This window comes from Hydra viridissima, unplaced genomic scaffold (genome assembly GCF_058129835.1).
Source record: "Hydra viridissima isolate aposymbiotic clone 2 unplaced genomic scaffold, HvirCarnegie_v1 scaffold_16, whole genome shotgun sequence".
NCBI classification, from domain to species: domain Eukaryota; kingdom Metazoa; phylum Cnidaria; class Hydrozoa; order Anthoathecata; family Hydridae; genus Hydra; species Hydra viridissima.
The window spans coordinates 8146679-8171293 of NW_028324315.1; the positions used below are offsets into that span (position 1 = coordinate 8146679).

The following is a 24615-nucleotide window of genomic DNA, read 5'->3' on the forward strand; positions in this document are numbered from 1 at the left end:
TTCATAAACAGACTTGTATTTCACCTCTTCACCAGTATCAATATTAGTTATTTTCAAACCTAAAGGATTATTTCTAATTAAACCAAGTCTCGCATATTTAGGATCAAGAGGCTTCTTTTCTTTTTTCTCATTTTTTCTAGGTCTCCCAACAGGTCTTACCTCTTTCGAGTTTTCCAAAATTGCATCTTTATCAATCAAGTTGTTCTCAACCGCAATCATCATGAGTGACATTTTATTGTCAGACGTTTTGGAAACACCATTTTCTTTTAACAAATTTTTCAAAAACTTTCTTGTGTATGGCATTTTTATTATATCAAGATTTTATTTAAATCAAATTCAACTTTTTTCATTTCTAACATCTGAAGAATTTTCATGGATTCGAAGAATCTTAAAGTTTTCATACACAATGTCTTTGGAAGCGAGTGAATGATTTAAAATTGCGCTTTTTAGATTTCCAGAAATCTTTTTCTTCTCCTCGAAATCGCAATCCAAGCCAAGCACATACTTATCAATCATTCTTAGCTTTTCTTCTTTAGACAAGCCTTTCCAAGTACTGAGATGCTCTTTGATTTTCTTTTCCATTTGTGAATATTCTGTCTCGCCATTCCACAATAGTCGATAAAGCTTGTCTCTCTCTTCCTCACTGTGCTCTTTGGGAATATTAAAATCTCCGTTTTCAGTGACGTAAACAGATTCGCGAAACACACCTGTTTTTACAAAAGCAAGAAGCTCAAGATGCCTTTTTTTATTTGCGTCAGTCTCTTTGGTACTACATTCTAGAAAAAACGGAAAAAACTGTTTCATTTTATTCTTCTTTTAACAGATTTAGATCCTTTTTCGGTCTACCCACTGGTCGCTCTTCCTTCACGTCTTTAATCCATTCGTTTTTATCAATCAAGTTGTTCTCAACCGCAAGCATCATGAGTGACATTTTATTGTTTGACGTTTTAGAAATTCCGTTTTCTTTCAGTAATTTTTTCAAATCCTTTTTCGTATATCTCATTTTTTTATTAAAAAAAATATTATTTTGAAAACATTTCAATAAACAATATTCATTCTGCTTCCATCCGATTTAAGTCTAAGCAATTTATCGGAAATGAGGACGGCAAAGGCTTGAGTGTTTGCAGGAACGTTTGCATTGAATGTAGCTTTTATTTGTACATCTATCACGGTTGATTTTAACCTCTCAGCCTGCTTGCTTACGTCAAAAACAAAAAGAGGACAAATGTATCTATAATTTAGAGCAGATATATTGGGTTGAGCTATAAGTTCGTTTGTTCCATAAAGTCTATTGTCAAACTTAGAGGCGTCTCTATAAGCTCTTGAGTATTTGTTGTTATTAAAGTCTAAATTGTAATCAACAGAAGGATACCTTTCACTGTTTAAGGTGACATATATGTTCTTCAAATCACAGTGATCAAAGACTGAAGGATTTAATTCTTGACTTCCAGATTTATTGGTTTGGAATCCAACAATGACATACCTAGGTCTTTCATTAGCAGATCTTGCGCTTAGCCTCCAACTAAAGTTGTTTGATACAGGAACAGCAATGGTATCGCATTGTCTAGATCTGAACGAAAATGGAACATCTACTTTTGATTCAATGATTTTGTAAAGATTGTTGCTAGCTGATACAGAGGGTGTGACATGAGGCATAAACAAAGACAATTTAGTCAAATCCACTTTTCCTGCAGCTGTTGCGGCTGTTCTAAAAATAGCATCACTATCACTCTTTCTCACAAGAGCAAGCGTATGCTTAAATCCATAGAGCACTTTATCGTAATCGTCGCAAAATCCAAAAATGTGCTTTAAAGGAATGCAAAACGAAAACGTTCCTTTTTCTTCACTTTTTGTAATGATGTAATCTTGTCTTTGCTTAAATCCAGCGTTGTTAACAAGATCTGCTAAAGCTGATGTGTCTCTTTGCCACAGCTGATTCATTCCTTCAGACAATGGGAACTCTACTGGATATTTTAGGTATCCAATCATGGTGGTAGCTTGTCCAGGTTCGTAAATGGTTTCTACCTCTTGATTCGACAACTGATAAGAAATCTGACTGAACATGTGCATGATACCGTTGTTAGCAAGAGCAACGGCGTCTGCATCAGCGTAGGAAGTTCCATCTGCTTTTAAAAGTCTTCCTTCAACCAAAAGGTAAGCCTCAGATGGAAGCGTGAACAAATCTTGTTGCTCAATATTGATTCTTATTTCTCCATCTACGTTTAGATTCTTATTCACTGGTTCGTATTCATGAAACTCGAATCTCTCAATTTCTTCATCAACAATAATCTCTTCTGTAAAATTTAAAACATCGGAATTTGCCATTTTTATACATCAAAGAAAAAAATTTTAGATTCTTTGAATCCTCATGCCATCAAAAGCCCATTTCCCTTTTTTACCAGGTCTTGTATTCTAATCGCATTGTTCTTCGACAATCCTGATCCAAACATGGAATATTCATCTATAACTGGTGCTGCTCTGTTAACAATGCTTGAAATAATTTCTTTGCTTTTAAGGCTGAGATCATTCTTTGCAGCTTCATGTGGTTTAGATCCTTCGGATCCATGGAAATTCGAAGAATTTTTAGGAGTTCCAGTCTTGGCATACAATTTCTCAATGGTCTTTTTACCTTTATCAATAGCCACATCTTTAGCAGTGGAAATGGCTGTTGAAGCTAACTCTTTTCCTGCAGATTTAGTAGCCATGATTGCTTCTCTTCCCAGTTCAGTTTTTGCAATTTTATTAGCCAAAGTAGATGCTGCTCTTGAAGCGCTTGAAGATGCTGCTCTTCTCAAGAAATTCTTAAGCAAGTCAATTATTCCACTTCCACCTACAATATGCTTCTTAACATATCTATTTCTATAAACGATCATTTTTTAATTCCAAAGATTTTTTTTATTTCATATTGATATACGCCGTCATAGACTTGTACTCGTCTTTATTAATCCTATTCTGTCTCAACAGCTCATCGCAAATGGAAACAGCCACATTTCTTGACTCTTTATTTCCAGCATGTCCTGCAGCTATGCTCAATTCAAGCTTTTCCACAAGAGCGTTTGGATCGCTTGGAAGTATAATCACACCATGACCTTTTTTTTCTTTAAGTGCGCTTTCAATAGGTATGATGAATTGATTGTATTTTTCAATCTCTGAAGCTCTGGGTTTGTTATACCTCGCATCCGACTTTACAGCCTCACTCTCTACTAAAATTTTCGAGTAATTAGCAACATCTTCTGCTGTCACGTTCTTTGAAACGTTTGGATTGGTCATGAGATCCCAAAGACCTTTTGTCCCTTCATACTTTTCGCCTCCAACAATCATATCGTTTCCTTCAAACATCACTCCCATTTTTCCAATCGTATATTGACCATCGCTTTTGCTCAATTCAAACTTGCTTTTAAAGCTTTTCTTAAATTTTGCTCTTGTGTCCAGATCAAACAAACTTTTTATAAATTGATCACCCTCAGGAAAAATAGATCCTGTTGATTCTAAAAAAGGCTCGGGTTTAACCTCCTCGTTTTTAACTTCGGATTTTATCTTTTTGAGCGTCTTTTCATTGCTTTCAATCAGAGGCTTGTAAAGCTTGCTCAAATCAGTCTGAAGATTAGCATCATAAATATTTTCATTCAAACTATCTTGATAGATTCTTTTTCTTCTTTCAACAAATTCTCTCACCATTTCATCCCTCTTGTTAGGATCTGTTATTTTAAAAAAGGACATTTTTTAAAACACAAGAAAAAACTTAAGCGCAGACTTATTTATGTTTTTTTAAACATATTATTGAACGCTTTTATCGCGTCTTCTCTTCCTTTTTGGATCAACGACTCTTTAGTTATCTCGTCAATGTTTATTTTTGTTTTAGTTCTTATTTCTTTCATCAGACTCTTAAACTTTTGAAGCTCGTCTAAAATCAATTCATACTCTGAATCGCTCACAACGTTGTCTACTAAAGCCTTTGAAATGTGACTGTTGATGGTGTTCAATTTCGTCTCTGCCAACACTTTGATCTTTTCATGCTTCTCCGCTTTCAATGCTAGTTTTTTATTCACTTGACCTCCTACAATGGACAAAAACCCCATTCCAATAGCCACACCTTCACATGCAATCGCTATAGGAGCAGCAGCGATGGTGTTCAAAGTTCCAATTCCAACAACTCCAAGCGCAACGCCACCTGCTTGCAACGTAGTGTCTACAAAAGAAATGATTCTGAAAGCGCGATGGTACTTTTTGCTCATATGCACTCTCTTTTTCCTCTCGTTGTCCATCTCTTTTTGGATTTCGCTTATTTTCTGAAGCCTATAAACATGCCCTCCTTCATCTGCAGGAGCTGTTGGAAGAACTGGATAAAGTTTAGATTCATTGAATCCATGCGCTCTAGCGTTACATTTAGCATCATAATTGTATTCCATTTTTATTAAACGAAAAAAAATATTTTTTTCACTCATTAATGAAATTGACAAAGCATAAACTTTCCCCTTTTTTAATAATGACATCTGACTTGCTGCTATTTAAAATCTCCATGATCACATTATCCACCGACTCTGATATCATCATGCTGTGACCGAAATAATCCAGTTTTGATTTTAGGCTTTCCCTCAAATTCACTAAAGCTAATCCGCTTTTAAGTTTTATTCCAAACATAAAAGTTATTTTCTGATGACTCAGTTTATTTAATGTGATGTCTTTTTGAGCAAATATTTCATATCTCGTTCCTACTTTTATGGGAGCATGCTTCAAATACTTGTCGAAAAAAAGATATGATTTATTACACGTATTTCGATCGTAATGAAAAAATTTTTTATGCACATGATTTTCCATTTTTATTATTGCAAAAAAAAATAATTTTTTTAGATTCTTTGAATACATCATTTTATTCCGTACATGTAAAGAATAAAATGACTATTGTCTGCGCCCATTAAGTATTACTAATGGTCCTCTTTCAATTATTTCATATCGCTTTTGCTTTTTAAGAGTTAATTTTTCTTCTAATGTAATTTCAACTACAGAGGGTCTCCTTATAACAAGTTTAACTTTAATTTTTCCACCAGGTTCAGTGGGTTCTGTTATAATTATTTCAGACGGAGGTCTTTCAATTCTTCAACGTCGTTCAATAATATCATGTTCTTGGTTTCTTTCTCTCTCATCACGGATTCTGTTTGCTCTCGTTTCATAATTTAATCCTCGGCGAAACCTTAGTAAACTTGCTAGTGCAAAGTTTCCATAAATATTAGCATATTCCTCTTGATCCTCATTACTCATCTCATTGTTATAAAAATCTTCAGTATTATTCATCGCAGATTCATTGTAAGGCAAATCTTCAGGATCAACATCTTCAGGATCAACATCTTCAGATTCATTGTAAGGCAAATCTTCAGGATCAACATCTTCAGGATCATCATCTTCAGATTCTTCTGAACTATCATCTTCTGAACTAGACCAACTAAATATATTAGCTTCGTCTAAAACATTAACATCATCTTCGCTTTCATAATCTTCTAACCATTCATTCTGTTCTGACATACTCATTGTTATTTTTTATATAATAAGAAAATTTATTTAAGTCATTTTCAATTTTTTTCTTTCATCTGTAGAATTTCAATTGTGGAAATTCTTCGAATTTTTAAGCGTAGTAATAGACTTGTCCTAGAAGAAGGTAAAAGCTTCCAGATTGTCCTACTTGTGCATCACCAGAGTTGAGCGTGACAACGAGCCTTCTACCAGCTGCGACAGTAGGCATAGAATCTGCTTCTCCGAAATTTCTGTAAAAAGAAATGGTGGTGGTGGAACCGATGGGTGAAGTGGATTGATACAGAAGTCCAGTCGACTTGTTGTTGAATGAAGTCACATTTGCTCCGTTCCACGACGACAAATAAAAATCTTCCAATCCTGAGGAGGAGAAGATGCATGTGCTGTCACCGTCATATCCTGGAAAATACGTGTAATTGTTGGTGTTGTACGGTGTCCAAGGAGTGAGAACAGTGCCGTTACCTGGAGGTGAATTTCCGTCGTACATTCTAACTCTAGACTCCCACCAGTTTCCAGAGGCGCCGATGACGTGATTCCTGATGTATTTCAACGAGACACCATTTCCTTTTCCGTTGGTGTTCATCAAAACGTATTCGCTGCCATAAGTGGTATTCAAATATCGAAACGTTCTGCAGTACAGCTTGTAAAGAGGGATGCTAGCAGGAATAGAAGCAAGAGTGGAAATGAACGGTTGAATCCAGTAAGTGATGGCAGTAGCATTTCTGTTCACGAGTTGAATGGAGACGTCGTTTCTGAAAGGCATGTCCAATGTGAAATATCCTCCCAAGGAAGTGGTGTTAAACATGTTGCAACCTTGCAAAGAATTGGCGTAAAAGGATCCACCCAAAGGTGAAAAAAGCAAATCGGTAGCAAGTCCTGTTTGATCCACTCCGGTTCCTTCCGTGGTTTCTGCATAATTCCCCACATTGATCTCTCCGTCTGTGAAGATTCGAATAAAAACTTGGCCTGGAATATTTGTGTCAGAGGAGCTGTATAAAGCCAGCCACAATCTTCTCAGCACACCAGATTTTCCGGAAAACGCAAACACAGGAGAAGTGGTTAATGCTGCAACGGTCTGAGACTTTAATCCCAAACTGGTAAAACTCGAGCTTGGAACGACACTGGTCAAACTCGACTTTTGCAACAACAAGTCCACATAATTTTTTGTCGCTCCATCTTGTGCGTTGGTTGGATCGAGCACATTGATTAATTTGTGCGAATTCAAATCCAAATCTGTTGTACCTACAGTCGTTCCACCTGACGCATGTGTGTCCACGTAATTTTTTGTAGCTGAATCTGAGGCTGATGTAGGTTCAGCCAAATTAGTTAGTTTATGAGCTGTCATGTTAATGTCTACGTAAGAAATAGCGTTGAAAGACACTTTTGTGTCTACATATCCTTTTGTCGCTGGGTCTTTTAAATTGGTTGGATCAGTTACATTGATCAACTTGTGAGAGTTCATGTCAATGATTCCAGTGATCGTGCTGGATCCGTCGGTTTTAACACACTGACTCGAGCTGACGTCGACGTAATTTTTGGTGGCGGCGTCATGAAGATTGGTCGGCTCGTTCAAATTGATTGCTTTGTGAAAATTTAAATCCAAATCTGCTGCGCCCACTGTCGCACCACCTGACGCATGCGTATCTACGTAATTTTTTGTAGCAGCATTGTGTGCGTTGGTTGGTTCACCCAAATTGATGATTTTATGACAGTTGTAATCTAAATCTGCAGTGATGGTGCTGTTTCCATCCGTTCTGACATAGAGATCACCTGTTATAGCTGTTGCTGAATAAGGATCATAAAAATACCTCCCCAATTCAGTTCTTCCAAATTTGTCAATCATTTTATATAGACACGACTTTTTTTTCACCAAAGTGTGTTAACAACGCTTTGAAAGTCATCCCCTTCCTGTAATTTTTTCAAGACGTAAAGACACAAGTGGCCACAATAAGACGTGTTTCCAAATTGAACCCTTTCACTGTTGTAAAAGACAGGGCTTTTCAAATAGTCAACGAGCTCGACGAGAGGTGGCTGAGCGTAAGAGTCAAAGCTGAATTTTTTATCCTCGTCTTTGAACCAACACACCCAATGAAACCCATCTGTGCTTGAATCTCCTGTGTTGACAATTCCACATTCTTTTTTTCTTGGCTTTTTTGGCAATTCATCCCTCACAAAAACACCTCTAAAGTTTTTAATTTTGAGCTTTTTCACAGCATCTATTAATTGAAAGTTGGTCAGAGGTTTGTTCGGTAGTACAATTCCTTCAACGTTGATCATTTTTTAAAATTCAGAAAAATTTTAAAAAATCGTATATTTTTAATGGATTCACAAGTGATTTACATTTCATCATTTTGTTCTATTTCATCTTCTTTCACATCTAAATTAAAGTCTTCACACATCATGATGCTATTAGAAAAAGTTGCATTTTTTACGATGACGGCTTCAACCAGTTTAACTTGAATAGACACAATCGAAGGACCAATATACACCCCATCAATTCTAAATCCTCCAATAGCATAACATCTTTGATTGATAAAATCATGTCCAGAGCATTTAACCAAATTTTTATTACAACGTTCTCCTTTGACTCAGTTTTTTATATCAATATCTGTTTTCTTTCTATGAAATACAGAAGTAATGAGTATTTCGTCTTTCTCATTTTTAGTAAACATCTTTGCATAAAAGACTGGTGCTGATTCAGGATGCTCAGGCTTATATTTTAAAATACTCAATTCGTTTGAATTAATTTGCTTTTTTCTTCCTCCCTTTTTAAGTTTGGCTGACAATTTATCCACTTCACCTCTAATGAACAGAGTAATCTTTTCCATTGTGTTAATAAACTTTTCTTCTTGTTCTGTCTTTCCTTTTTTAGCATCAAAGCAAACGAAGGGTATGGAATAACCAGTCAATTTTTGTGTTGCTGGTTCTTTATTCTCACATACACCATACGAAAATAATATAGGTGATCGTAATACAAGAGGTCCATCTCCAGTTGGATAAGAATATTTTACAGGCACTTTTTGATATACGACTGGTTTGGTTGCTGCGTAAATTTCTCCAACTGATAATTTGCTCTCATCAAAATTTTCAATTGTAATAAAATTCATTTCTTTTCTATATGCAAGATTTTTATTTAACTCAAAATCAAAAAAATTTTTTTTTCACTGTATTATTTTTTAGATCTTTTAGATTTTTGAAAATTCTTTTTAACACCTAATCCGAATTTAGCTTTGGCTTTGATGATGGGTTCGATGATTTTTCGTTCGCTTATTTCTCTCTGAGTGGGATTTTGTATAGAGTTCATTTCTTCAAGCATCATTTGATCTGCTAAATTTCTGTTTTGCTTGTCGTTAAAATACTTGTAAGCTAAATCGTGGTGATATGCGGCATTGTCTACTCTATCCACCGGTTTGCTCCACTCTTGATACATGTCTGTGGAAGTGAGCCTTTTGTCTAAATTGGTACCAGGCCCTGCAAAGTTCATACCTGGAACGTGCATTTCTCCTGGAAACTTTGCCCATGGAAGCTTTATTTTTTTCGAAAAATTGTTGATCGATTCCACCAAGTCTCCTCCGCTAAGCGCATTCGCAGAAACAAACTTGCATTTAGTCGTTCCGCAAGAGTTGCAAGTTCCTTTAAGCATATTTCTATTGCTTTTGCTTATAGCATGGTGCAAGTTGCTCGTTTCTGTTATTCTTTTACATTTGACGCAATACATTTTCTATATTCAACATAATAAAAAATGGAAGTGATTGATTTGTCATGGAATGTAAATAAAAGCAAAAGGAAAAACAACAAACTTTTGCCTAGAAGTATACGCGGAATCATTATTGGAAAATCAGGTTGTGGTAAAACAACGCTGCTGCTCAATTTACTTTTAAGACCTGGATGGTTAGACTATAATCATTTGCAAGTGTTTGGAAAATCTCTTTTTCAGCCGGAATATAAAATATTAAAAAACTCGTTCGAGAAGAAATTACCGAAAGAGGTTATTCTTGATTTGTTTAACATTCAAAGCAAAATAGAGCAATTAAACGTGAGTCCTGAATGTGTTATTGATGAAATTTCAAAAAAATGGAATAACACAGAGGATATGGAATGTCAATTTTTCGAAACTGCTGACGATGTGCCAGAACCAGAAGATCTTGATTCATCCAAAAACAATTTAATGATCTTTGACGATTTACAATTGACAAAACAAAACAAATGTGAAAAATACTATATACGAGGAAGACACTCTAACGTCGACTGCTTTTACCTCGCTCAAAACTATTTTATGCTACCTAGACAAACCATCCGAGAAAACGCTAATTTCATTTGCTTGTTTCCACAAGACTCTAAAAACATTAACCACATTTACCAAGATCATGTATCTAGTGATATGAAAATAGAAGAGTTTAAAAAGTTTTGTAAATATTGCTGGTCTCAACCTCACGGATTTGCCGTCATTGATTTATCCTCGAAAAAGGATTGTGGAAAATATCGAAGCGGATTTGACAATTTTTATTTTCCCAACTCTATATAAAAGATGAGCGGATTTTATCTCCTTGCAAAAGCAAAAAAAGAAACTCCAACCGTAAGAAACAGCATCATCCAAACTGAGTTTGACAACCCTATCGAATTCGAGCCTAATAAAAGGTATGAAATGGCACTTGTGGGTTTTGACTCTGTTCACAGTTACACCAACATCAATTCATCAAATAATGTTTTCAGATACAGTCCAAATGCAGGTTCAAACAGCTACACCATTATCATCGAAGAAGGAGCGTATGAAATTAGCGAGATTAATGATTATATTCAGAAGGAAATGCAAAAACAAGTTGGAAACTTGTATAGAGATGATGGTGTTGTTATCGGCGCAAACCTAACCACTTTAAGAACTACTCTGAAATTTGGAAAACCTGGAGCTACAACAAAATATTGGGTGGATTTCAACGTGAATAACAGTTTAGCCACTATTCTTGGATTTAATAAAGAAGAATATACCTATGTAGAGAAAAAGGATGATCCAGCAAATCCAGATAAAGTCACAAGTTATATCGATTATTACGAGTCTGAATCACTTCCGAAAATAGATGATATAGCCATCATCAGAATCACAAACGATGTTATCGGATCCTCTTATGATAACGGAAAAAGAACATCTGACATTTACTCTTTTCATCCTGACTCTGGTCCAGGCTATAAAATTAGCGAAAAGCCTTTCCACTTGATATACTTACCCATCATGGTGGGTAGAATTTCAAGAATGGAATCAAGAATTGTAGATCAAAACGGTAACTTGATCGACTTTAGAGGTGAAGATATTATTCTCAGATTTCACGTTAGAGAAAGAATAACCTCTGTGCTTCAAGACCTTTTTACGAGCAGCGCAGTTCAGCGATAATTTTTTTTCTTTTATTTAAAAAATGAACAACTACCAAAAAGTAAAAATTAACATCTCGCAAAGTCAATCTGACAAAATAAAAAAAGCAATCCAAGAAAAGACTGATGTCAATATAAAACTATCTCATCAAGACTTGAACGGTGAACATATTCTCGCTATCACTCGTGCGCAATTGAACAAAATTACAAAAGCGTATGAAGCTGGTAAAGGAGTCACACTCAAACTGAGCAAAAGACAATTATCATACAACTCAACCATTGAAGGCGGATTCATCGGAGCTCTTTTACCTTTATTAGGTATGCTAGGCAGCACTCTTGCTACAAGAGTAGTTCCAGCTCTAGCTACTGGATTGTTAGCAGGTGTAGGATCTTCTGCTGGCTCTGCTATGGTTGATAAAATTGCTGGAAGAGGTGTCGTTTACTTGAAAAAGAATGGAAATGGAATGAAAATGACTGCCGCAGGATCAGGAGTCTTTTTAAGACCTTGGGTAAAACCTACTATTGGTGAAGGACTCTTTGTTAAAAATAGAAAAGGCTATCAATCTATTGGATCTGGCTTATTGCTCGGACCCAACTCACCCTTTAATAGTATACCCTTTTTAGGCGCTATTCTATGAAAAGCTCATTCTGACAGATTCTCGCTGAAGCACTCAATCCATGATGCAATTATAAAAAAACTTGAAGTTTTTATAATTAAAAGGTCGGGGTAAAATTCCATCCGAGTTTTGCAAACAGATGGGAGCAAATGTCGTCGTAAAATCTTTTCTTGTCAATGGTTTTTAAAACTGAAAAATCTTCCAGACGACATGGATGACTTCTATTTTGGAGCAGTTGAAACAAAATGTACCGGGCGTTCATGAAACTTTTTCTTTTTAATTCTTTCGGTTTGTCTTTTCCGTACACCAGATCGTATAAGAAAGACAAGTCCTTGAAATCTTTGATCAACTGTTCTTCGAGGTATTCTATATCGTCTCGCGTCTGCAAGATGTCTTGATATCGCTGGATGAGATGGTTTGTCTTGGCGATAAACGTTATTTTTTCAGTCTTGCGTTTATCCAATTCGTCTTTTGTCTCCTGCAGGTGTTTAAGAGCTTCATCTGACAGTTCGTGTTTGTTTTCTAAAAGAAGAAATATGGATTTTAAGTGCGCTATATCGTCAATGTTATCCTTGTCAAACTTTTCCATAATTTTCGTGTTTAATAAGACAATGCTCATTTTTTATTTTTGTAAAGAAACAAAATTTTTTTAAATTTAATTTTGTAAATTATACAAAAGAAAAAAACTTTTTTAAAATGACTTAAATAAATTTCTTCTTGTTATAAAAATGACATACTCCTTTAAAATTTTTGATAAAGAATCAAACAGGTACTATACATACTTATTTAATGATTATGATCAATATATCAGAAAACGTATTCTCCTAGATAAAGATTTCAAAGATAACAGTAGAGAGATTGAAGCAAATCAACAATGTAAAAAATTGTTAAAAGAAATAGAAAAATTAAATGAACTAAAAAAAGGGAAAATAGAGTCATGGAAATATGATCAGATGCGCAAAATGAGAATTGAAGAAAAAGAACAAAATTTAAATTATCAAAAACAAAGACTAGTAAGATATTATAAATATATAATTAAAAAACCTGTTCCATCTGAACTCCTTGATTCACATTAAAAACTATTTTATATATTTTCAGGTATATAAAATTTTATGAACTATGATCAAGTCTTTGGTCAGGAATAGCTTACGACTAAATATATCAATGTCCTGGAATTAGAGACCTTTTTTTTAATAATTACAACATATTATTAAAAAACACACAACGCCATCTTGATTTCATTAAGTATAGGAAAAGTATCAATGCGTCAGAATCCTTAAGTATAGGAAAAGTATCAATGCGTCAGAACCGGCAATGTGTAGTAGTAATGTATATTAATATTTTTTTAAGCATTTAGAATTTTACAAAAGCCATAATTCAACAGTGTGGTTCAATATAAAATCAAAAGTGGGCACAAAGGTAAAATTATTTTCAATTAATAATATACATGCAAAATTAGTAGTAATAAATTGATTTTACATACTTTCATATCAAATCTAATTCTTTTATTAATTTGTCATTTGTTCAATTTTTGCAGAATTTTTTTTTTATAATAATGAATTTGCTCTATGATTTTAGTTTAGAAGTTTATTTTAAACAAAACATTCCTAGTCCACGTACATGTCTGCAGGTTAACATTATGGGGTATTTATTCAATACTTAATAGAACCTGATAAGAAATCCTTCCATTTTCACTGAGCTGCTGGCAGCTGCATCAAATTAGAGACCTACACTTTTCTAGCAGATCCATCATTCATACTTATTGCGCTAGGTGATGAGGTTAGCAGAGGAGCATCAAGAAGAATAGAATCTTCATCAATGTTGACCAACCTATACTTTTTAAAGTTCTTTTCTGAATTCAATTCAAATAATAAAATTAAAATGCATGGAAAGGGAGATGTTTCATGATTTGTTTGATAGTTATGGAAATCTTCGGGTGATTTGGTCATTTTTTTAGAAGCACTTAAGTGGCTGCAATTGAATTCTAGAGATACTTAAAATTACTCAGCTGTTAGAAATATGAAAGGAGACAAGCAGTGACGCAACCAAGAGGCTTTGATTGCATACTAGTAAATCTTTTGTTGAAAAGAAAATTTTTTTTCCTTATTTTGTGTTTAGTATTATCGCTTTTTTAATGTTTTACTAAGTAGTATGAAATTAATGTCTAAAAACAAAGAGAACTAATTTATGTGGATAAAGTTCGCACCTTTGGGAGCAAATCCGACACTTAAAAGCTACGCTCAAATTCTTTACGTTTTCTACAATACTCTATAACTTTGGTTGAGAGAAAAATTTTATAAAAGGCTGCTTTAATGCTGAAAATGATAACTTCTTAAATAAAAAAAATATAATAAAAAAAAGAAAAGAATTATCACTATGTAAAACATCCATAATTCTTTTTTATTATTATTTAAAAAAACTCTATTAGTTAAGTAAAGACCTAAATAGAAATCTGAAACTTCAATTTCTCTTCCCCTTGACAAAAATTCCTGGTTGTGTTACTGAAATTATCCGTATCGTGCAAGTTGTAACGAGTTAGGGGAGACCGGGGTTAGTTAGCTATAATTGTGTTATAATTGGTTGCTCTACTGAAAACATCAATACATTTTTTCATAGATTAAATATAAATTTTTAGTTGGTTTTCGTTCTTATCACAAACTTTATATTTGTCAAGCATTTTTTTTTTCTTTTTATCTTACATACCTAACTTTTCTTGCTTGCAAATTCATTTTATTTTTTAAAAACACTCGTAATTGGTGAATCTGTTAAAATTGGTGTGTTTCCCTTTTCATTTAACTCTTTCTCATACTTCAGCTTTTTTTTGAATTATCTCAAATCTTTAGTTGTGAAGATGAAAATATGACAATATGGCTATAAATCTTTTGAGCAATTAATTTCTGGCTTGTTTTTCTCTGATATGATTTATACTTAACATTTAACTTTCCCTAGAAGGGTTCCGAATTTGGTCTTTCGTTAGTGAATGCAGGTAAAAAATCAAGTTCACTCGAAATGGCTTTTATATTCGAAATTGTAATTGATGAGCAAGGGTGTATTTCCATCCATGAGTCGCAAGCTGTATTTGTGTATTTTTTAAAAGGATCAAATAAACTGCGAACCAGGAGTTGTAGTTTCTGGCTGCATTGAAGTGGAAATGAACAAACAGATACAAATTATTTTCATTGAAGTAGTGAAGTTGTTTAAATTTATTTTTTAATGAGTCATCCTTGTCTTATAATAACAGGACAGGCATTTCTTTTGAACTTCTGGACGTTTAACAAAATTATAAGAAAACTCTACATAATAATAATAATGATGATGATGATGATGATGATGATGATGATGATGATGATGATGATGATGATGATGATGATGATGATGATGATGATCAGACTGATGCGTAGATTTGTTACAAATATTGATAACGGGTGATGACAAAAAAATGAGACTGCGTTTAAAAGGGCATAACTCCTTTATTTTAAATGATTTTTTTAAAATTAAAAATGTATTAAGTAGAGAATTTTTCGAGCTTTCAAAACATTTATTTAATTATCTTCTATTACTCCAGTTCTACGAATATTATCGATTCGACCTTTTACCGATCCCATAAGGCGTTGTATGGCAGTAAAGTCGATCTTATTCAAACAATACTTTATTCTATTGCAAAGTTGATCAATAGTTTCTGTTTGCCAGTTGTTCTTGTATAATTCTCCTTTCAATTGAGACCAAAAGTCCTCAATAGGCCTGCATTCAGGTACTTTGGGAGGGTTGTCTTCCTTTTCAACAAAATTGATGTTATTTTGTCTGAAATACTCCACTACAGTTTTTGCGTAATGTGATGTTGCTAGGTCAGGCCAGAATATGTAATTGTCGTCTAGATGATTTGCTTTGATAAAAGGAACAAGTCATTTTTTGATGCACTCGCTCAAGTATAATTCTTGCTTGATTGATTGCTTAGAAGGTACAAAAAAAGGTATAGAAATACCTTTAGCCGAAACGCAAATCCAGACCAACACTTTTTGCTCATATTTTTCAACTGGATCATATTTTACGCCAGACGGTATCAAAGCAGTGTTACTTGACTAGAATTTTTGGTTTCCGTTAATGGTGCTATGTTTCAAAGTGAAATAAGATTCATCATCAATTATCCAATCGTGATTTTTATATTTTTCGTATAATCGACTGCATCTGGTTCTTATTTTGCGTTTTTGTGACCCTGTTCTTAATGGAATCATTGGTTTTTTTTTTCCATTTTATATCTGTGTGTTTCTTCAATGTTTTGCATATAAAGGAATGATCGCACACAAATTTACTAGCTGCTTGTCTTTGTGAGACGCCATCCTTGTGGTCAAACATGGTCTTCAGCTTGGTAATGCTCTTTTTCGTCATTTTTTTTGCGACTCGACCACTTCCTTTAACTCTTTGAGTTCCGATTCCATTTTCTGCGCGTTCAATTATACGGTATAGGGTTGCTTTTGGTATTTTTTCTGCTATAAAATGACAATAAGTGTAATATTTACCATTTTGCTTATTGTCAATGTAAAATCCATACAAACGTTCACGGAGAAGCACTTGCTTAGATTTGTTTATTTTCCTTTTAAATCGTTAAATTTTAATTACTTTTTTTTTTATTTAAAACTAGAATAAATTTGCAATAAAATACATACAAAATATATATACAGCTAATGGTATTAGTACATCCAAATTTACATTGAATGCAATCTCATTTTTTTGTCATCACCCGTTAGCTATGTTACATTTTGGCATAGATTCGCTACTTTAAATAGATTTTCTCCATTTTGGTATAGAAATGTTAAAGTCCTGTATAGAATTGATACCTTGCGGTAGAGAAAGGTTACCCGTGAGTATAAATGCTACATCGTCTTTTTTACATCGCACGCCGCACTGTGGAAAATTGTAGAACAACAGCATATCATAAATGTTTTTTACTAATGTCGCTACTGTCATTATATTTCAATTTTATTCAATAGTTTAATATTCAATCATTACTATAATGCAGGAATTTCACGTAATTTTATGTAAAAAAAATAATTTTGAAGCCCTACTGTTTATTACTTTTGTGAATGTTCAATTCAAACCTGTTCGTTTCCTCACTTTAAAAGTTAATTTTCCATAAAACTTTCTGGGAATAAATATAAAGTATTATACATTTTTGAACAGCTCATCTTATGGATATTTTAAGAAAATTATACATTTTTACTTATATGGTTCAGTTTTGGAGTAATTATTTGAACAATAAAATAAATGAAAAAAAAAAAAAGTTCCTCAAGTTCACAGAGACTTTTGGCAGTTACCCACACTTCCCCACGCTTTACATTTAATATAGCATTGTAGCCTATGTATTTATTAAAAACATCTAAAAGAATGAGTTGCAGAAACGTGCGGTTTCCGAAATTATTGAGAAAAAAGTGATGAGTAAAAAAAACAGAAAACCGCTTTTTACGCGGTTTCAAATTTTGTTCATTTATAACAATAGCTTGGTATATGTTTTCTAATTTGTTATCAATTTTTTATTAATACCATGGCATTCTTGTATTTTTGCACTCATTTTGTGGTGAATGTACACTGCCAATATATAAAGAGTTGAAACATTTATATCGGTATAACAAATACACAGCGGAAATTAAACCGACACGTTTGACTATTGAATATTACGTATATTACTTTTGTGACTTGTTAAAATGACAACTTTTAAGTGTTCGAAATGTAAATTATTGCTTTCCAGTATTGTTGGAGGAAGGACAGTTGAGAGACTGTCAACAATTTTAAAAGAAAATTATCAACTTTCTGAGGACCACTTGTGTTTCATCATTAGTTATATTCAAAGCCACATTATTCCGTCGTTTAATAAACAATGGATACAGGTGTCACGGAAAAAGGAAGCTTTTTTTTATCTAAGAACACTGATTGGTTGGATTCTGAATATTGTGTATCTTTACCTAACTCAGAAGAGGCAATTACCGACTTCATGCTATCTACCACTTTTGAAAAACGCGGAGGACCGTGCGTGTCTTATGGAGATTCGTCAGAATCCAGCAAAAAAAGAAAAAGTTCCATGTTACTTAAGGAATATGGATTCGAGCACATCTTTAATGCATATCTTCAGGTGTATTATATGGTTCAATGGGAGAAGAAGCAGAAGCAAAACTTGTGGAATCAATAAGGATTGCTGATAAAGACAAAAAAAACTTAATATCGAGTTTTATGGAAAACGCAAGCCAGAAAAATATGCTAACGGACGAAGAAGCACTCAGCGTGTTTATTGATTAAGATTTAACATAAGCACAATAATAGTACATGAGGAAGGTTACAAATGAACGAAACTGTTCCATATTCCCACCATATTACAAAATTATTGAAATTAAACTGACCTGCTATCCACCATCTTCTGCTAAAGAAATTACGAACAAACATGCGAAAATTCTGGAACTGCAAGATTTATTGGATCACACTGTAGCTAGAATTCTGACTATAGATTCCGTGTACATTATTGAATTCAAAAATTTACTTTTTTATAGTAAATGGGGCTGTGATGGTTCCTCTGGCCAAAGCCATTACAAGCAGAAGCTTCCAGAGGAATCTGAACTTATTTCTGATGCAAAAAGCTTAGTGACTTGCAAACTTATGGAGAAGCATTTGGAGATGGATATGTAGTTTGCAATTCATGCGCAAGAATATACAAAATTTTAATTGTCTTGTATGCAACATTACATATATATATATATATATATATATATATATATATATATATATATATATATATATGTAATGTTTCTATCACTTTGTAAAACAGTGAGAATGAGCCTATTTCAGATTATTGAAAGGAAGTAATTTATTTACAATAGATAACTTTAAAGTAATAAAAATACAATCACTGTAGCTAAAAAGATATCAATTATTGAGAAAAACACTCGCTTACGCTTTGACAATAGATGACTAAATCTGCTGTATTTCTTTCGAAAGAGAAGCGACAAATGTTCATAATGACAATGATTACATAAAAAATATTCCTGAAGATGAATTGAAGAGTTAACTACATAAAAATGTTGAATCTTTAATATTTTATTGAAAATGATTTCATTCCAAGAAATTTCATCAAGAAATGATAAACAAAGTGCGAAAATGTAACTTTGTATCAGATATTGAAAAACGCTTTCTTCAAACATGAAAATACCGTAAAAACGAGGGCTATTTTATAGCATCATGGTTTGACTTTTGGTTAGGGTTGTTGGATTAGGTATACGGAGGTTGGGAACGAGGCTGATGGTCTGGGGAGTACTTGGTTAGGTAAGGGTGGGTTTGGGAACAGTTTGGTTAGGAATGGGCAAGGTTTAATCAAAAAGGGCTAATTTTCTAATCGCTGTCTTCAGTATATTCTATGATATAATAAAACTCCACAAATGTGCTATTTTGTAGTGGTTAGCACTCTTTATTTTATAATTTTTATATAATACAAATAATATTCTCTTACGCTTCATGCAGTGTTCAATACTGTTTATATCAATTACTCCTCTTTCTTTTATAGCTTCTTTTATTACAAATATCTCTTCTTTAATTAAATCTTCTAGTTATTCTCCAGCAATCAAGATTAAAATCTTCTTCTTTTCTTCTTTTATCCAATTGCTTATAAAACTGCTTTTTCATCAAAGTACTCTTCTTATCACAAAATTCTTTCTCTTCTTTGAAATCCTCTTTAAATCTCCTTAAAACTCTTTTCTCTTAAAATCCTCTTTTAAATCTCTTCTAATAAAGAGACGACCGTACTCATCAGTCGCTCTAATCCCTCTATATCTAATTTTCTCTAATTCACTCCAAAATCTCTAAGACTCTCTTTTTTTGAGCTTTTATAGTTTTTTGCTTGTTTTCCAGTTGCGATATCTTTTCATTTATTTTTATGACAGGTTGATGAGTCTTCATGTTTAGGTCTTTTCTCAGTTGTTTTTAACTTTTCTTCTTTCCGTTTTATCGTTTACTTACGTGATAGATCGGTGAATCATCGTGTATGAGTCTTTTCTGATCGTTGTTTTTGACTTTTCTAATTGTCGCTTTACCATTAACGAGTCTTCGCGTCTACGTCTTTTCTCAGTTGTTGTTTTTAACTTAATTCATTTTGCTTTATCATTTATTTATGTGAAGAGTGGACGAGTCATCTTCTATGAGTCTTTTCCGATCGTTGTTTTAACTTTTCTTATTATCGCTTTATCATTTACGAGTTTTCGCGTTTACGTCTTTTCTCAGTTGTTTTTAACTTAATTCTTTTTTGCTTTATCATTTACGCGTCTTCGTGTTTACGTTTTTCCACAGTTGTATTTAACTTATCTTCTAACGCTTTATCAGTTATATATGTAAAGAGTTGGTGAATCATTTTGTGTTTTATTGATCGTCGTTTTTATTTTAGTTCTCCCTCCTCACAATAGGGATAGAAATGTTACTCAAACATAGAGTCATAGAGGTTTGTGGCTGTTAAAAGCACAAAAAAATGAGAATGAAAGACTGGAAGCGGAAAACTAAATATTCTTTACTAGGATAGCATGTTAGGATTATTTTAGATTAGATAATCGACAATATGCAAATAGTTTTTTCACACGTTTAATGAATGGGATTTTGCAAAGATATACTAAGACCCTTTCATTTTAATGCTAGGGTCTTAGTATTTCTTTTGTTGATTCTGTATTTCTGTGATGCTACTGTAGTGTATACTTCAAATTTTTATTATTTAGAAATTAGAACTTAGAAGGGCAGATATTAGATACTAGCATATACCAAACTATTTATCGCTTCACTTTACTTTATATCGATGTCTTTGAAAATGAACATAGGTAGCTTTTCATTGACTGTAATTTTTTCCAAATCTAAGGGATAGAGTAGGAGTCTAGCAGAATAGAAGGGAACAGTAAAATAGTACTAGTACAGCCTTATACAAGTTCAATTTAAAATATAGCTTATCAATTCACTTCACTTAAAACTTTTTGTTTATAGAACTTGAACTTGAAGTTATTGAGCTTAAAACTTGAACGAAGTCACGCGATGTTCGTTTGTTTACTTTTTGTATGCACTCGTTTCGTTTATTCAAACGATTTCGAAGAAAGTTATATATTTAGAAGCGAATTCGAAAGCCGTTAGAAATTTTAAACAATTTAAAAACGAGTCATTTCGTATTTATACAGCTTTTACGATTTTTAAAACCGCGAAAATATACTTTATTTGAACTGACACGATTTTGAGAACCGTTTAATTAAATTTTATGCAACTTTTAACGATTTCGAAACACGTTCACACACGACTTTTAGCGACGTCAAAGCTTCGACTTCGAATCACATCGACCTTGATTATTTTATCTCTAGTTGTTACCAAACCGAACCCGAACTTTAAAATTATTGGGAACGAACCGAATCAAACAAACTGTCCTAAGCCTAACCAAGCCAAATAGAGGTTTGCAAAAGTGAAAATTTCTTAATTCGCATCTCTGCAACACATAACATTATACCTAACACAATACATTGCCTAATGCATTACATACCGTGAGGTTAGAATTATTTTGTTTTCTCATTTTAAATGTTGGGAGAAAATGAGTTAGTAATTTTAGTAAGTAATAATTACTTTTAAAATATATTTTATTTTCAAATTTTTTTTCTAAATAATTTGTTTAGAGAATTTAATAAAATAATAACTTATGCTTTAAATAATTTCTATAAAAATTTTCTAAAAAATTTGTATAGAAATCACTTAAAGCGTATGATATTATTTTATTAAAAACTAAGCAAAAAATTTTAATTAATTTTTACTTTTAGAAAAAAATAAAAAACTTTCTCTTAACATTTAAAATGGGAAATCGAACAAAATAATTCTAACCTCGCGATAAGTCTACAATACATAAAATTACTAACCAAAATCGAAATGTTGTTTTTTAAACATTTGTAATATTGAGGCGCTGTTAATGTTCTAAGTTTTTATTCATATCTTAGTAATTATTGATTACGATAATTACATAATATTTTAGTAATAATGAGTAACAGGAATTACTCGTAAATGGACTAAATAAGTGTAGGAGAAATTGATTACAGACGGAGCGGCTCACTTAGTACCTGCATCATGGACAAAGGGTGAATGCTGGACACGCTTCCGTTGCTTTGAAGTAGAGGATTAGGTTCGTTGCTAGATTTACTGCATATATGTTTATTTAGTTTTATAAGTATGTAATTTAATCAATAATCACCTGCATTTCTCAGACATTGCATATAGCACACAATTTTTCACAACTTTTCACTTGTTACTTGCTAACAATGATAGCAAAATACATTTATTACAAATTGTAAGTAATATTTTGGAAATACAATGTTTTTTGTAGTACAAAAAGAAGGCCATTATGTATTGCTATGTATTTAATGTCTATTGTTTATTGCTTTATACTTTACAGGCTCCTAAACACATACTTGAAAATGCACAACGTGCAGCCGTGTGGATGATTGCTAAAGACATTCAGCCATTCTTGCGTGTTCACGATGATGGGTACCGTCACTTTGCTCAAACAATGATTGATATTGGATCGAAGTATAGATCAGTGCAACCTGAGGATATTATGTGTGATCAAACAACGCTGTCTAAGACACGAACTTGCTGGAGTTACTCATATCGCAATAACAACTGATCACTGGACCAATGATATTCTAAAATACTCTTATCAGACTTTTACATCACATTACATTAACAGTAGTCATTGCCTTATAAGTAAACGTGATGGATTATTTGAGTTTAGTGAGTCTTAAACTGACATTGCCGTAAAAATAATGACAACTGAAATACTTAAAAAACTTTTCCCTCAGACAATAAGAAGTAACAATTCGGTATTTGTGACTGACAAAGAAAGTGATATAAATTCGGCTTATCGCAACAATGTTAGACTTGGCTGTGCAGGTCATAATCTGAATATAGTTGTTGAAAAGGCTTTGAAGTCCCCTGGTGCTACTTTAGTTCATGAAATGATCAAGACTTCAAAGGATATGGTGGACTACTTTTCCCCCATAGTGGTAAAAACCAGCAACTAAATCACACTCTAAAACAGGATACTGCAACTCGTTGGAATAGTCAAGTTTTTCTTTTGCAATCATTGTTATGCCAGTTAGATCTTATCAAGTCCATTCTTGCTTATTCAAAGCAGTTTGACAAACTTGAGCAACTGAATAACGTTAAAAAAAAATTGTTGTATTACGTTGTAGAACTTTTGCATCCTTTTCACAAGGCTACTGTGCAATTGTCACATGACTATGTGCCAACGTCCATTGATGTATGGCCAATGCTATTTTGTCTTCGGTCAGTCTGTAAGATCAATGGCTCAGACAGTGACAGTATGCGTGATTTGAAGCCAGCTTTTCTGTCCAGCTTGAATGAAAAATATATTATTCATCCTTTGCACAAGCTATCAACACACACTGTTCCTTCTTACAAATATTTGTATTTCGTCAATACAGAAGATCGCAATTTTGTTCATTCAGAACTGCGTAGTATGGTAGGCAAAATTATTTCTTCACCAAATCAGGTGATGCGCAAGGACTCAGGTACTACAGTATAGACAGCTTTAGTGAACGTAGTCATTCAGATCAACTGCCTCCTTCAAAGAAGAATAAAGCTGACGCGTTCTAAACGCATGCAAGTATAGATGCTCAATGATGTCCTTTTTTGGCGATTAAGTTCCATATGTGTATAAACATGATCCTGATATCCCAGCTGACATTTGGTCCGGAAAAGACGTCTTTGAACGTTCAAAAGACGTTCGGAGTTTCTTTTAAACGTTCAGAAGATGTTTGTTATGCTTTGAGCGTTGAATTTTGTAATCAAAAATATTCTTGAGCTTTTTGTGACTTAAACGTTCAAAAACCAAAGTGACGTCAACGCATGTAGCCATAATACATAACAAGCAAAAAGCAACCCGTAATACGGGTTATGGTCGGTCTGTTAATTTATGGTGGCTGTTTTCCACAATTTAAAGTTGCGAAACCATTACTAATACCCTTTTAGAAAAACGCCTTTAAATTTAAAAAATTAAACCATCTGTAAAATTAAAATAAAAAGTATGCGGAGGTAAAATAGTTTACCAATTATTTAACATTATTTGAGAAATTTAAAACTGACATATGTCATATCAGTGTATAGCAGAACCATTTTCCTCGACATAACTAAGTTCAAAACAATACGTTTTTAGTTACTGACACAAAATAATAACGCTTCATCATGCTTTAAATTGACGAAAAAAGCTAAATTTTTGTTATATTTTTTATAACATGAACTTTAATTAATAAGAGTAATATAAAGCGAACGTTAAGTATACATGAATTATTAATTTTTTGGTATCCCCTTGATGCATGTTTCTTTAAAAAAGGAAATTGTCTTAAAAACGTTAAATGCACACAACTAAATAAATTAATTATAAATAACTGAACATTTGACCATTACTATTTATGGCGCTAATCTGACCATTTTTATATGGCCTCTTTGTTTCAACAGTTTTTAATAAACGGTAATTTGCTACCATTTACTAAAAATTCCTTTTGTTACTCGAAATTTAATTCTCTTAAATATTTTGACACTAATAAAGGACCTCCCTTCCCCGTTTTTGCCTTAATGGTGGTCAAGAGAATAGAGCTATTTTTATTAAGAGTAATCAAGTTTTTGATGAAGACCTTTTACCAGAATAATAAAATGTGACACAATGATTTAAGAATTTAACATATATAAGAATTTTTTCTTTCCTCAAAATTAAGCTAATTACTTAGTTAAATACCTTATAAAATTTAAGTAACTCGATATTTGACAAATGCGCAAAACAACAATATTCAACCCCCGTTTAAAAAGATCCCCTAAGTTACGTACAACAAATATTATTAGGCATAAAATAGAGAAAATTAAAAAAAAATTTGAACTAATTGCATATATTGATATCATTTTAACTGACAAAAATTTACGATAAAAAGTAATCAGGTTTTCTTTTTATAAATCGTATAAATGCGTCAATCGTAAATCTTAAAGAAAGAAAGAAAAAAACCACATAAAAACTGAAAATCGATTTACCTATTTATAGTAACCTATTTTGACA

The 24615-nt window shown here is 32.9% G+C and overlaps 2 protein-coding genes across 2 annotated transcripts; one reads left to right on the top strand and one right to left on the bottom strand.

Annotated features, from left to right (window-relative positions):
* Positions 1 to 1038: 1038 nt before the first annotated feature.
* On the bottom strand, positions 1039 to 2070 carry LOC149877906 (uncharacterized). The gene has a single exon (XM_090073708.1). It carries the CDS (start codon positions 2068 to 2070, stop codon positions 1039 to 1041), a length of 1032 nt encoding a protein of 343 aa, XP_089929834.1.
* A 7198-nt stretch (positions 2071 to 9268) lies between these two features.
* On the top strand, positions 9269 to 10051 carry LOC149877907 (uncharacterized). Its single transcript, XM_090073717.1, has one exon. The coding sequence runs from the start codon at positions 9269 to 9271 to the stop codon at positions 10049 to 10051; it is 783 nt and encodes a 260-aa protein (XP_089929843.1).
* Positions 10052 to 24615: the final 14564 nt, after the last annotated feature.

What these genes read in the sequence shown, in the direction of transcription:
- LOC149877907 (XM_090073717.1), top strand. Translation starts at nt 9,269, where the DNA reads ATGGAAGTGATTGATTTGTCATGGAATGTAAATAAAAGCAAAAGGAAA.
- LOC149877906 (XM_090073708.1), bottom strand. Translation starts at nt 2,070, where the DNA reads ATGCACATGTTCAGTCAGATTTCTTATCAGTTGTCGAATCAAGAGGTA.